At 46.1% G+C, this 14,879-nt stretch overlaps 1 protein-coding gene across 3 annotated transcripts in view; it reads right to left on the reverse strand.

The window, feature by feature from the left end:
- Window positions 1–9,210: 9,210 nt before the first annotated feature.
- The window catches only part of PHACTR3 (phosphatase and actin regulator 3), a 178,791-nt gene continuing 173,122 nt past the window's right edge, over window positions 9,211–14,879 (reverse strand). For 2 of the 3 annotated variants that reach the window (XM_006141851.3, XM_006141852.3), the window contains exons 11-13: window positions 14,018–14,158; window positions 12,469–12,545; window positions 9,211–9,875 (exon numbers count right to left, since the gene is read on the reverse strand). In XM_006141851.3, coding sequence (XP_006141913.1) covers window positions 9,860–9,875; window positions 12,469–12,545; window positions 14,018–14,158 — 234 coding nt within the window. In that variant the 3' untranslated portion in view covers window positions 9,211–9,859. The remainder of the gene's footprint in view (window positions 9,876–12,468; window positions 12,546–14,017; window positions 14,159–14,879) is intronic. The other variant, XM_006141850.3, reaches the window with a different exon arrangement.

Here is a 14,879-nt window from a genome sequence, read left to right on the forward strand (position 1 = left end):
AGCACATATTTTATTTGATTTGATATATTAAAGTTGCAATAAATGCTTATGTCACTTGGATAAATATTATTTTACAATTTTTTTATAAATTTTTATTTTCTTAGTTGGTAAACATTGGATCAAATGGACAAACACCTGAGGTATAGTACAGAGCAGCTTCACTACCCCTTGTCTATTTAACAGTAGCAGAGTATTGGAAGCATGTCAGGATTAAACAGTGGTAAAGTGGCTTCTTGGTCAAGATAAGCAAAAGGAACTCTTCTCATCTTACAGCTGATGTTAATAATTCAAGAAAGCTAAGCTCTATTGATGTGGCAGTGGGGTTTCTAGTTCAAGTGTCATGGCTCTGCTGTAGTACTGAATACGACTAAGGCATTACAATTCCATGCTGCCTGTGAGACTGTAGAACAAATCCCATCAGGACTTGCCCTCCTGCTTACCTCAGTCTCAGGCAGACTTTCAAGACCCCTAATTCACATCATACTGAGTATTCCCGCACTGCACTGTGTAAGTGCACCCAAGTTCCTACTTCCTCCCTGCCTGACTAAACCTCCTTGTCATTACCAATCATAGTGTTGCCTCTGAATCTCAGTTTCCAACATTTTTATCACCCAGCTTTTCTGTCTTTCCAACTAGCTTTCTAGAGTAGTCCCAGGCCATTACTCCACTGTGTTTTTTTTCTTAATACCTGCTACCTTTTGTGTCTGTCCGTTCTTCCTTACCCAGTTTAGATTCCATTGTCCAGAATAATACTCTTGCCGTTTTCCCTCTGGCCAACCTTAGCCACTACTCAAACAGCACTGGAGAAAATGACATAATCAGGCTTTCAGTTTATAGCCTTCAAATGGGTACTCAGTGTTGCTCAACTATTCTTACTCGGCCCTACTTGACTGACTTTACCACGCTTCCAGAGGATTAGGTTCATATCAATATGTCTTTTATCAGTTATCAGCCTTTTAGTTGATGGTCTGACCTCACGGTTTTCTCATTCCCATTCTAAAATGTAACATGTCACCTGTATCAATACCAGCATTTTCTGATTTCTGTCTTTTTCTAATGGCAGACTTGCCTCTCCGTTTAAAGGCAGTCTCATCCTGCTCATTCTCTGAATCTTTGATTTTATCTTTGATGATCTCTCCTGGTTTTTATACACCATGTTTCTTAAGTAAATAAGGCCCTCCCTTGACATCAAGTTTCTCTCCAACTACTTCCCTTCCCATGTAATTCTTTCTCACATTTATAGCAAGCACAATCAAAATAAAATACTCTTCTAGTTACTGCCTCAGATTATTTCCGTTCATTCCTTACCTTCCTTCAGCTCACTTTCTGTCCCTTGAAACTACTTTTATCAAAGTCTCCAGTCATTTCTATTGCCATATCTAATCTTTTTTCTACATTTAATTACTATACATCTTTACAGCATTCAAAGTGAACTTTCCAGCATCAACATACTTCATATTAGTCCAAAGATATTACCATACACGTTATCATTAACAGATCATTTTCCCTATTTGTGTGCGTTAAACGTTTGCTTTCCTTCCCCTGGATTCTCTCTCACTCCCTCCACCCACTCCCACCCTCCCCCACTGTCTCTAGTACCTAAGTTGCTCTCCAAGCTTTTGTACCTCCCTGTCTTTCAGTCCTGCCTTCCTCTTTGGCCCTCGGTAGCATCTCACGCTTACAGGCTCAGTCGGCACGTTTCTGCCATTCCTCGTGGTCTCTTTCCTGGCTTCTGCTTTTTAATGTGGGCCTAATCCTAGTCTCGCTTTTCCTTAATCTCTACTTTCTCCTTAGGTATTTTCATTAAGGCTCATGTCATAACCATCTGTGTGTTGATTTCCAAATGCACAAAAGTTCTGAACCTCACGTTGAGCATCAGAATATTATAAGTACCACTTTATTGATTATTGTAATCAGCATTTCAAATATCTCTTGATTTATCTCTCAGCAGTCTTTCTCATGCCCAAAGTAAAGAAAAAAATAAACCTTTTGTCCTCCTACCTCAGTAAACATCACTTTTATCCACCCACTTGTTTAAGCTAAAACATAAAGTAATTTCTGATGTCTATTTTTCCCTCAGGTAAGCAGTAGATCAATCAATAATTCCTGTAGATTCTTCTTCCAGAATATGTACCACATGTGAATACCTTTTGCCACTTCCACTGTCTCTACCTCTGACAACATCAACATCATTTATACACAAGTTCACCCACCTCCTACAGGACCTTGAAGCATTTCTTCTTTCCACAATGCCTTAATTCACATAGCAGCCAACATCATCTTTTAAAGCATAAATTACACTGTCTCACTCCCTTACTTGAAAGTCTAAAATGCTCTCATACTGTTAAGCAATCACTGAGTCACAGAAGAACTCACAAGGGAAATTAGAAAACACTTTGGGAAAGTCAAAATTAAAAATGCAATATACCATATTGAAAGTACTGCTCAAAGGAACTTGTAGCCATAAACACCAACATTTAAAAAGAAGAAAGATCTGAAATCAGTGAAATCTGAAACCTTAAAGAATTAGAAAAAGTGCAAATTAAATTCAAAGCTACCAGAGGAAGGAAACAATAGGATTAGAATGGGGTTAAGGACCAGCACATGCATAACCATTTAGGTAGCTGGCTCTCCTGTGGTCAGGTTCAAGTCTTAGCCTCACTGGCTTGAGAAACATGCAGGAGTGTGAACATGTGTGCCCCAAATCCTGGAAGGCAGGAGAGAGGGAAAAGATTGCAGCCTGGCTTGTACCCATGGAGGATGCTTTCTCAGTTTGTCTCTCTGTCTCTCTCTCTCTCTCTCTCTCTTTCTTTCCCTCCCTCCAGCAAGTGCATGCATTTTCTGGCAGAAAATAAAGAGACAAACATAAAAACAGGGAAAAAGTAACATCAAAAACTGGCTCTTTAAACTAGTTAAGAAAATTGACATACCTTTAGCTAGAGTGACTTAGAATAAACAGACAAGACTTTAATAGTATCAGAATGTTGGGAACATTACTAGTAACCTTTCAGAAAGAAAAGGGATGGGACCAGCAGTTAGCGTAATGGCTATGTTGCTGGACTCCCATGTAGTCGACCGCGGTTCGAGTCCCAGACCTGGTGGCTTAAACTTACTCCAGGAGTGTGTGTGTGTGTGTGTGTGTGTGTGTGTGTGTGCGGGCGCGCGAGCAAGCCCGAGTTTGCGTGAGAATGGAGGAGAAGGGATTGCGGCATGGCCATCCCTCCTGGGAGGTGATTTCTCACTTTCTACCTCTCTGTCTTTGTCTCTGTCTGGTGAGCGCACGCACCCTATAGCAAAAACCTCTCCAAAAAAAGAAAAAAAAAAAAGAGAAAGAAAGAAAAGGGATTATAAAAGAATACCATAAGTTGTATTCTAACAAGTTATATAACCTACATGAGATGGATACATTTCTGGAAACACAGGTACAAGAAGAAAACAAGACAGTGTTGACTCAAGAAGAAATAAAAATCCTAAACAGATCTAAACAAGTAAAGAAATCAAATTAGTAACCAAAAACCATCCAACAAAGAATTCTACCATTTAAAAAAATATTCACACCAGTTCTCAAACTCTTCTAGAAAACAGTACATTCCTAATTTTTTTTAAGAATTACTTAATTGTATTTATTAGTATTGTTTTTAAATTTTGACATAGGGCATATTCACTTACTAGACAGGGAGAAGGGAAGAGAAAACAAGTAGACAGGTCCAGGACTCAAACCACGGTCTGCCATGTGGGAGTCCCACACCTCCACCACCACGCCACCTTCTGGCCCTCCTAACTCATTTTATGAAGCCAGCATGATCTTAATATTGAAGCCAGACAATGGCAACACAAGAAAACTACAAACCAATAGTCCTTGTGAAGACAGATCCAAAAACCACGGATAAAATAGCGAACCAGGGCCAGCCCTGTAGATTAGTGGAGCCCATGTGGCTTGCTGTGGTTCAAATTCCAGCCCTGGTGGCTTGAAAACTAGGGTGAGTACGTGTGCATTCCCTAAATCCTAACAAGGGTGGAAAACAGAGGCAAAGGGATTGTGGTATGTCCACACCTTATTTGGAGGTGCTGCTTTCTCTCCTTCTCCCTGGCAAGTGTACATACCCTCAGGCAATGGAAGAAAAAAAAAAAAAAAGCAAACACCAAATCCAGCAGCATATTGATTCTACATCATGACCAAATGGGATTTACTGCAAGAATGCAAAGGTGACCACAGGAACGTTGATGTAGTATACCACAGTAATAGAATGGGGAGGGACGCGAGCATTTGAATTTATCCATAAAAAAAATTTGACAAAACCAAGTACACTTTCATGACAAAAACATTCAGAAAACTATTAATAGAAGGGAACTTTCTCAACATGATAAAAGGCACTATGAAGAACCCATAGCTTACCTCATAGTGGCAGAGGAAGGAAAGCTTTCCCCGCCAAGGCCTGAGACGAGAAGACGCCCGCTTTCTCCTTGTGTAGCATTGTCCTGGGAGGTGGGTATGAGGGGCTCAGAAAAAACAATTAGCAGACAGTTAAATGTAAATAAGAAAATAAATAAATAAATAAATAAATAAATAAAAAGATCATATATAGTATATCCAGATTTCTCACCTATTGCTTATCAAGAAAATGTAATTGTTAGATTCCCCTGTTCGCCTCTTTCAAGAGATCTGCAGTTGAGATTGGACACTTCAAAAGGTTATTTCTCATTTCTCTAAACATAAAAGCACTACCTTTTGATATAACGAATTGATAACTGCTAGTTTTCCCATTGTTTATTCCAACAAACATTGTTATCTGAATATAAACTAGTAACATATTCCTAATATCACTTTCAGTAAATGTACAGGAAAAATAAGCAAATGTAATTATAAGAACTCACTTTTTAAAAACATTTTTAATATATTCACCTTGATTTTCATAAGTTAAGGTGCTTATGAATATCTCCTGAGATGTTTTCATATAAAAACTGAGAAAAAGTGGGTAAATGGTAGCTATAAGCAAGTGGGACTAGTGATTTTAATGTACAATTAGGATTTTGCATTTCTGAACTTGAATTTGGTATGGAAGAACTACAGATAACGTAGCTAAAAACTTAGACTTTATTTACAATATATATTAGGTGGAGCATCACAAATATCATAATCCAAAATCTGAAACTTTGTTTTGAAGAAAAAATGTGTTTTTCCAGAGAGACAGATATGGAGAGAGAGAATGTGAGAAGTTACTGCCCCGGGGAGGGAGGGGATGGCCACTCCACAATACCTTCTCCTCTTTGGATTTTGGGCATGCATGCACATGTGTTGGGTGTGAGTTTCAAGCCACCAGGTCTGGGACTTGAACTGCAGTCAGCCATGTAGGAGTCCAGTGCCTTAACCATTATGCCACCTTCTGGACCCAAATCCAAAACTTTTTGAGCACTAACATTACATCACAAGTGGAAAATTCCACACCTGATAAAGTGCTGCAAAAATATCATATAAAACGACTTTCAGTCTGTGTACATATAGTATAGATGAGACACAAGCAAATTTTGTGTTTACACCTGGGTCCGAGTTCCAAGGTGTCTTCTTATATATATGTGAATATCCCAAAGTCCAAAAGTAATGAAAATTCAAGAAACTTCTGTCTCAACCATTTCGGCTAAGGCATATTCGATCTGTAGAACACACGTAGACCTGCAATTACCACATATTTCCACAAGGTGGACCTTTGGACGTTAAGTATTTTATTCTATTGGGTTGTAGAAAAAGTCATGATTTATTTTTTTCTGTTTTTCTATGAAAAACTGTGTCATGACTTTTCCAACAACCCATATTTCAGTTGTCCAAAAATCGCTCAGGTAATACCATTTCAAAGTGCCTTCTCACTGTTTTCAATACACTGCTTACAATCTCATAATGTACTATTCCCCTGGCAGAGTCACTTCAAATTTAGTGGCTGCTTTTAGAAAACACTTAACTTCCTCTCACAAAATTACCAATAAAGTTCCTTAAAACTGTTTTAAGCCCTTTAAAAACATTATTCTTTCATGATTTAAATATTGTTACTTTAATAATGTTTTATTTTGTGAAAATAGCAGCAGATGATCGGTAAAGTCAATGCATAAACACCTCAGTACTGAATACTAATAGTCAGGGGGAGTTCTGTAATTGAAATAAGGCAACGGGGGGGGGGAGCAGGTGGCATGGTGATGGAGGCTCTAGACTCCCATATGGCTGACCATGGTTCGAGTCCTGGACCTGGTGGAACTGCTCTCTCATTTTCCCTTTCTCTGTCTGTCTCTGGTCAAATTAAAAAATAATAAATAAAATAAATAATTCTTCTATAAAAAAGAAAGAAGGCAGACATCATTTTGCTACCATGACATCGTTTAAGCTCAAATAGATACACTTTCCCTTTATACATGTTCTGTACACATGCAGGCGTGTCATCAGTACCACAGGATTTATGAACCGCAAGAAAGACAGAGATACAGCACCCCGACAGGTCTCTTGCCCGCCCCCAGCCTCAGCCAGCCCGGAGGAGAAGCTCGCGCCCACCCGGCATAGTCGGCATAGTCGGCCGGTAGCTTCCCCTGCAGTCTGCCCCGCAGGGCGCGGTTTACTGCTGGGGTCCATCCAGACAAGCTGCTTCCCGGCTTCATCCCTTCAGCTAACTGGAGAGCGCTGAGGTGAAAGGTCGTATCTCCATTTGGGCAGGTTAAGTGTACTTAGCAATACACTGCTTCTCAGTTTAATTTCTCTCTCAACCCTTGGAAATACCTGACAAGAAAATGGAATATGGAAATACAACTTAGAGTAATCGTTCCTGACCAGTAAAAATACAATGGTAAAGTTAGATACTGCTGACAAGAACGTCAACGAAAAGGAATGAATGCCGGGGCAGCAGGTGGCGTGGTGATTAGGCACTGGACTCCCACATGACTGATCGCGTTCGGATCTTAGATCTGGCAGCTTGCTTTCTCACTTTCTCTCTCTGGTGAGCACACATGTCCTGTAACAAATTTTAGAAATATAATAATAAAGTAAAAATTGTTTTGAAATATTTTTGCTATAGGGTACACACACTCACCAGAGAGACAGAAATAGACAGAAAGATGGAAAGCAAGAACTCACCCCCTGGGGGGATGGCCACACCACAGTTCCTTCTTCAATCTCCTCCGGGAGTGTTGGCACACACACACGGTGTGAGTCCTAAGCTGCTGGGTCCAGGTCTCGAAATGCAGTCGACTGTGTGGAAGTCCAGTGATATAACCATTGCACCATCTGCTGGTCCCAAATACGTAATTATTTAAAAACAATAACTATGCATTAGTTTTAGGATAGCTTAGTTCCTTGGAGTCTGAAGCAACCCAAACCCTCCTCTGGGTAGCCTACACTTTTCTTATTTGAAGTCTTGTCTATTAGGAGACTTGACTTGGGAAAAAAACACATGTCCCATCTTCTAGGTCACCAGGCCATCTCTACCCACAGCCTTCACCTGCTTACTTTCTTAATTTTTTTTTCTTTTTAGAGATTTTTGCCTTAGGGTGCATGCACTCACCAGGGAGAGACAGACAAGACAGAGGGAAAGTGAGAGCCACTCCCCAGAGGGGATGGCCACACCACCATCCCTTCTCCATTCTCCTCCTGGGAGCTTGGGCACACACGCACACGCGCCCAATGTGATTTCCAACTCACTGGGTCCAAGACTTGAACTGCGGTTGGCCATGTGGGAGTCCAGCAGCGTAACCGCTACACCATCTGCTGGTCGCTCACCTGCTTATTCTCTAAGCAGTGCTGATTCTCTGGGCTCTGGTGGCCTGTGGGGTTGTTAAAACAGTAGCACCTCGTTCCTGCCCCTGCTTCATAACGAGTACGTGGCTACTTCTACATGAGGGAGATGAAGAGCTTCACGTAATTCGGCCTCTAACTCGATTTTAAATTGAGTAAATTATAAAACGGGAGGTACCAATATATACCTTAAAATGGAAAAAAGTGAGAGACTTGTGGACGAGCCGCCGACAGGTTTAATAAAGCAGAGCGTGTGTGTGTCCGGCGCACTCAAGGGCTTACGCAATTTCTGACGAGAGGACTTAGACACAGCTCCTTTCACGAAGAGACAGGTTCAGGGAAGTCGCATGAGTCGCAGTTAAGAGCAGGGAAGAGGCAGAGCTGGAGTCTCCTGCCATTAACTGTCTTAGAAATAAAAACTGTAATTCAACTAATAGGCGTGCGGCATCGGGACAAAGCAGTATCACAGCCTTAGGCATTTCCACGGGCAGCCTTCAAGGCGGGGGAGAAAGGGAGGGAGGACGGAGAGCAGCACGGCCACCTCTGTGGGGACAAGTCACAGAGACCGGGCGGTGCGTCCGCCACACTGCTCGCCACCCCGGGCGGACTTTCCCCCGGACTTAGAATGTGCTGTGCCCCCCCAGCACGGCAGCCCCTTCCCCAGTTTAGACATGACAGCACGTGCGTGCGAGACAAGCTCGCTGCAGCCAGAGCTGGATCCGAGCACGGGCCCTGGGGTCAAGTCCCGCTCCCAGGGGCCCGATCCGCGGGAAGGCTCGTTGCTGTGAGCACACGCTGTCAAAGGCCACGCGAAGAACGTGTGCTGCTCGCCAGCGCGTTCCCGCTTCATGCCAGCGTGAACTCTGACCTTTGTGCTGGGATAGTTTCTTCTTCAGAATCTCCACTCTGCCTTTGTCGCCGACAGCAGGGTTTTAAAACAATGCTTGCAAACGTGAACTTCAAGATGCTCTTAAAGAGAGCATCGGGACCAGCAGACAGATGGCGTAATGGTTATGTCACTGAGTTCCCATGTAGTCGTCTGTGGTTCGAGTCCTGGACCTGGTGGCTTAAACTCACACCGGGCGCGTGTGCGTGCGTGCCCAAGATCCCGAGAGGGAAATGGAGGAGAAGGGATTGCAGCTTGTCCGTAGCCCCGGGGGGTGATTTCTCGCTTTCTGTCTGTCTCTCTCCGTCTTTCTGGTGAGCGCATGCGCCCTATAGCAAAAACCTCTAAAAATAAATAAATAAATAATAAAAAAAGAGGGCATCATTTTCTTTCTGGTAGAATTTTTCAACAAGTTACTGCTTATTTTTAGGTGAGATATAGTCTTTAATACTCATTGATACATAAATTAACTTGAAAAAGATCACCTGAGTTTCTAAGGCACAAACCACACATACTAATAGAATTCACACAACAAAACACATAAAAAGTTGGAATTCTCTTGTGTTCGGATTCTGATGCTTCGAAAGCAGTCGAGCAGACCGGTTTCACAGACCCCTGTTCTAGAATATTGCTTGGCCCAGCCCCAAGAAAATGTAAAGCCTGGGTCCATTTCCTGCAATAAGTAGTATTTAATCGAAGAACAAAATTAACAGGAATCAAAAGGTTGCAGCTGTATTTTTTGTTAGACATTATATAAAAAAAGAAAAATTATAATACAGTAAATCATTTTGTATAACACGAACTTAAAGAGTTTGAATTAAAGTGATCAGAGTAAAAACGTCTCTCGACAATACTGAACGACACTGCGTCCCATGTCCCTTGTGCGGAGGCCTGAGGGTGGTGAGCTCACACACGCCCGTCCGTCCCCTGTCACTCTGCAGAGCCGCGGCACAGGCCGGAAGGCAGACGACAGCTGCTTCTGGTGGAGCCACGCCAGTCCTCTCCGGCCCACCCGCACACTCCTCCAGCGAGACGGCAGTGTGACCTCGGTTACTCCCCTCGCGGGCGAGTGGCCGGCTGCCCCCGCGGGAGCCTGCCCCGCACGGGCACAGCAGGTGGTCCGGGCTGCCTTCAGGAAAGTTCCCTGAAGAATGTTCAGTGTTGGTATCAAAAATTAAACACAAATTCTTCTCAGAAGAAAATCTCTATGGCCTGTGGAATCTGGAGAGAGAATGAAGGGTCAAGACCATGTTTTCTAACAGTTAAAGTTGCCAAAGCTTTCCACAATACATCTGACATTTCAGACGTCTCAGAGGTATGCGTGAACCCCAAGAGTGGACCTGCTCTGTTTAAAGTAGTGGGGGCCTCGGAGGGCTCCCTGCCGTGGGCCGCTTGGCACCCAAAACGCGCCAGACGCCCATTCTCGGCACCCGCCGGAGGCCAGTGTGAAGACTGCTAGTTAAACCCTTCCAGGGCAGAGAGGCCGAGGCTTCCCTGAATCACAAGCAATTAGTTGGCAGAAAATCACTGGAAATGATAGTGACGAGGTTTTTGGGTTTTGTTTTTTATCAGAGTTTATAATGCTTATAGTAAATAAATACACTAAAGAAAATCTCACTTGACTGTATTATTCTGATTTTTGAAAACCGATGTGAAGTACTAAATGTGGTATAAAGATATCAAAATTATTTTCGTATTTTCAAGTGTTGGGCTCACTCAAAATTTGGTCATCTCGCAGATGGTGTAATGGTTGCTTCGCTGGACTTCCACGTTGTCGACCGTGGTTTGAGTCCTGGACCTGGCAGCTTAAAACTCACACTGGGTGTGTACGTGTGTGCCCAAAATCCTGAGAGGAGAATGGAGGAGAAGGGATTGCAGCGTGGCCATCCCCCTGGGGGGTGCTTTCTCGCTTTCTGGCTCTCTGTCTCTGTCTCTGTCTCTCTGGCAAGCGCACGTGCCCCATAACAAAAATCTCTCTTAAAAAAAAATGACCATTTCAGAATGCTGTTAAGAACTTATGAGAAAAGAAAAATATCTCTAGAAAACATCTGTTTAAATAATGTGAAATGGAGAGACACGTTAAGATACCGCACGAGAGCACGTTGTAATTACATGCTATCTCCTTAAAAGAGAATGAACATTCGAAGTAACTATACACATGGAGACAGCAGGTGGCATGGTGGTAAGGTGCTGGACTCCCACACATCCGACTGCGGTTCGAGTCCTGGATCTGGTGGTTTGAAAATCATACCGGGTGCACATAGGTGTGTGCCCAAGAGCCCAGAGGAGAATGGAGGGGAAGGGCTGTCGTGCGGCCATCCTCTCTGGGAAGACGTCTCACTTTCCCTCTCACTGCCCCCACCCTCAGCAAGTGCACGCACCCCATGGCAAAACCTTTTACAAACAGCCCTAACTGTGCTCTGGACTGGAGCACACTTACTCCTAAACATTCCTAAGCCATGAGTAATAAGAGAGAAGACGACTTGTCTCTCCCCCAGTGTGTGCTGGTCATGGGAGGAAACCTTTCTACGTTTAAAAACAAACCGCTTCTTTGTAATCGTTCCTGCCCTTCCAGCCTCCTCCTCTTCCCTTGGCACACCCCTCCTAAGCCCGCTGGGCTGCCGGAGCTCCACCGTCTACAGACAGGCTGCACCGGCGGAGTGGGTGACACCAGGTGACGACTGCGGTGACCACTCCGGGGCGAACGGAGGAGGGTCACCATTCTGGGCGGAGGCAGGTCCACACACAGGGCCTCCTTCCCGTCTGTATGTGGGGCTTGAGCATCTTTGGACAAAGGGCAAGGACAAAGCAACGGGTGCACCGCGAGCTTGCTGCATCTCGGCCAACCTCTCCACGTGACGGCATGTGGGAACTTGGCACACTCGTCACTGGCCACGGGAGAGCCAGGGCCAGCTCCTGAAAGGATATGCAGCCCAATGAGTAGAAGGAGGGCCGGATTTCCAGCTTCCTCATCCGCAGGACGCCCTTTATCGCCACGGGCATCCCATACCCAACAGCGCAATGGAGGCGCTGTGGTGGCTGCGGTGGGACGTCTCTTTTAGGGGAGGGCGGCCCACATGTCCCTGTCGGCCCCACGCAGTGGGCTCCTCGCCGCCACATTTCCCCCGAAAATGGCATCGGGCATGGCAGGGACGGTGGTCCTGGCTGAGGAAATGGGAGCGTTCAGCTTTGGGGTGCACTGGCTGTGTAAGGCCGTGTGATGAGCCGGGGACGAGAAGCCAAAGAGCGAGCACTTGCACGGCCTTCTCTAAGCTCGAGAGCGCACTGAGCTCCATCCACAGGGAAATTCTGATATGAGAAGAATGAAATTAAATACAAAACTGAACTACTTTTACTGCTCTGGTACTCTTCTTAAACATACATTAGCTTTAAAGAAACTAATGACTTGTGGATTACTGCTCTTCACCAGGTTTCGCCAAGCCCTATAACAAAACATGGGAGTAGACACATTTGAGAAAGAATTAGTTACCTTATTTTATTTATTATTTTTTAATTTGCTATAAGGCATGTGCACTCATCAGATAGAGACAGAGAGAGGGAAAGGGAGAGAGCAAGCCGCCTGGTCCAGGCCTCAAACCACTGTCAGCCACGTGCAAGTCCAGCACTTTAACTACCATACCACTTGCTGGCCCCAGTGATGGGCATTTTAAATTGAGCTGTGTTCTGTTTGTTCCAGATGGTTCTGTGCAAAGAGGCTGAACTTACGTGGCTGGATGCCTGGCTCCCTGTGGGTTGAGTGTGTGTTCATGTAACTACCATAGAACTACGAAATCCGTAAAAACAGAAAGCTGACCTTGTCAAGTGCTTGCTTGATGCATGTACCTCCATTTCATTACTTTTGTATTCATTTAATTCTTTACGAATTGCTGCCTGAAATTTAAAAACAAGACATTGACGAGTTGACAGAGGAAATGAGTCTGTGTCAACGGCTCGACGCCCGTCCCCAACCCTGGCCGACTACACTGTGTAACATACCGTTCAGCACGCAGACTCCCTGTCACCCTGCGAGCCCCGCGAAGCCCGGCCAGCCAGAGTTTGGAGGTGCCCCCCACCCTCTCCTCAGGGGCAGCCAAGCGCCTGCTGCGAGCACTCAGAAGGAAAGCCTACGCGAGGGGTAAGGTTCAGCTGTCGGTGACCTTGGAATTCTCGAGCAGATCATCTGGACAGAAGCCATTCTACTTCCGGCATACTACAAAGAACTACAAGGCCCGTGGCGTGTGTTCAGTCCTTCTGCCTCTCAAGGCCTCGCATCCAGCCCTCCTCCAGCTCCCCAGGCTCCTTTCTCTCTCAGACACGCTCCCAGGGGCCCGGTGGGGCAGAACGTGAGCCCAGCCTCCGGGGAGGAAAGGCTTTGAGTTCAGAATCCTAGGAGCTCGTCATGCCCATGACTGCTGCCAAAGATGCTGTCCTCCCCATCACTGTCACCCTCTGAACACATCAACCACAAACGGCCCAGAGAGCTCGCCCAACTCCAGCCCATCTGTGTCTCCAAACTGGTGTGATACCCGTGTACGCTCACCCGTGCACACTCAGCATATAAAGGGTGAAGACCGAGGAGCGAATTCGCAAGCTCATCAGCCGAATGTCATTTTTTTCTCTTCCTAAAGACCGTAGTGTTCTGAAAATCACTGGAAGCCAGAAGTTCCAGTGAAAGGGGACTCCAGACAGACACACCTGGGCTTCAATCTCTGCTCAGGGGTCAGAGGCCCCCACGCGTCCTCAGCAAAGGCCCTCTCCATGCCCGGCAGGCTCTGACCCAGTGTCACCTTGCTTATCCTGTCCCACCCACTCCACTCGGACTCCGTAGGAGGTTCCCAGAGACCCCTCGAACTAGGCCAGTCCAGGACAGAATCCGAACCTCCTCTGCACAGCAGCGGCTTCCCGAGGGCCTCTCGGACGGATCCCATTCTCCCTCTCGGTCCCCGCCGCAGCTCATTTTGTCTCAGTGTCACCCGATCTCTTTCCTGTCAGCCTCTCCTGCTTTGGACTTATCTGTGAGATGAGGTTTCCCAGTTTCTGCCTCCGATGTTGGGGACTGGCAGTTCTCTGCCGCGAGGTGGTTCTGTGCACTGTAAGAAGCCAAGCAGCATCCCTGGCCCTACGCACTGGCTGCCCGGAGCGCCTCCAGCTGTGACAACCTAAACCGTCACCAGACATGCCAGGTGCCTGAGTGGAGCACCGTCCCCTAGGTGAAAGCCACTGCTCCACTCTGACCCCGAGTCACCTGTGAAGCCCTGTCCAGGCCAGGTGCGGATGGCGTCCCCAGTCTAAGAAGAAAGCCCTGGAGGATGCTTCGCCCACCACGAAGCCGCCCCTCCCCAGCACCCAGAGGTGGTGCACACCTTGTCCGCCGCCGACAATCTCGTCCAAGGCTTGTCGGCCCTCCTGTCATAGTCTTGGGCTCTCGCTACTTCCACGTAATCACTGAACCGTATCAGAATTTTTCTGTCTCTTAATTCATCAACAGTGGGTCTCTGATTAAGCTGAAATAAAAGATCACCAAGTTAGTACCACATGCCAAGCTCACACACACACGCACGCACGCACACACGCACGCACCCCGTACACCTGCCCATTACTTTGGAATACATTGCATGGTATGAGTAATCTGTCGAGTTCCATCAAGTCTTTTTTGTTTAATTACTGGAAAAGTTATAATGCTAACCACCCCTACTTCCCACCACCAAGCCAGGGAGTGGAATCTGTTACCTTTGGGCAGGACAAGGAGTGTGATGGGAGGGGCAAACAGCAGGACACTTGGCTGAGAAACAGGGAGGGCTTTAGGGATACCTGCCCTGGCCAAAGGCAACTTTAACTAGGTGAGTCACGGATACCCTGGGGTGATATACCTTGGGGCCTACAAGGTGTTCAACAACTGAGGAGCTTCTAGACAAGCTAGAGGGGACCAGGAGGGGTGGGCCTAAGAGGACACAGAAACACTGAGTCCCAGGCACCTCTGGACACTTGTACATCGAGGCCATGTCTTCACCACCTGCCCTGGGCTGGCTCACCCGGAGGGAACGGCAGAGTCACACCCTGGTTGTGGCAAAGGGCACGGCTTCCTTGTGGCCGGGGTCAGCGGTCCTGGCCACGGTGACGGCTCGCGTGTCCTGTCCCAAGAGCCTCGGAAGCAGCTCTCTACTACTTACTTCCTCCCCTCCTCCTCACTTCCTCTTGCCACTACGGCGGAGGGTGGGGGGGGGT

The sequence above is a fragment of the Tupaia chinensis genome, unplaced genomic scaffold (assembly GCF_000334495.1).
Source record: "Tupaia chinensis unplaced genomic scaffold, TupChi_1.0 Scaffold000066_1, whole genome shotgun sequence".
Classification (NCBI taxonomy): domain Eukaryota; kingdom Metazoa; phylum Chordata; class Mammalia; order Scandentia; family Tupaiidae; genus Tupaia; species Tupaia belangeri.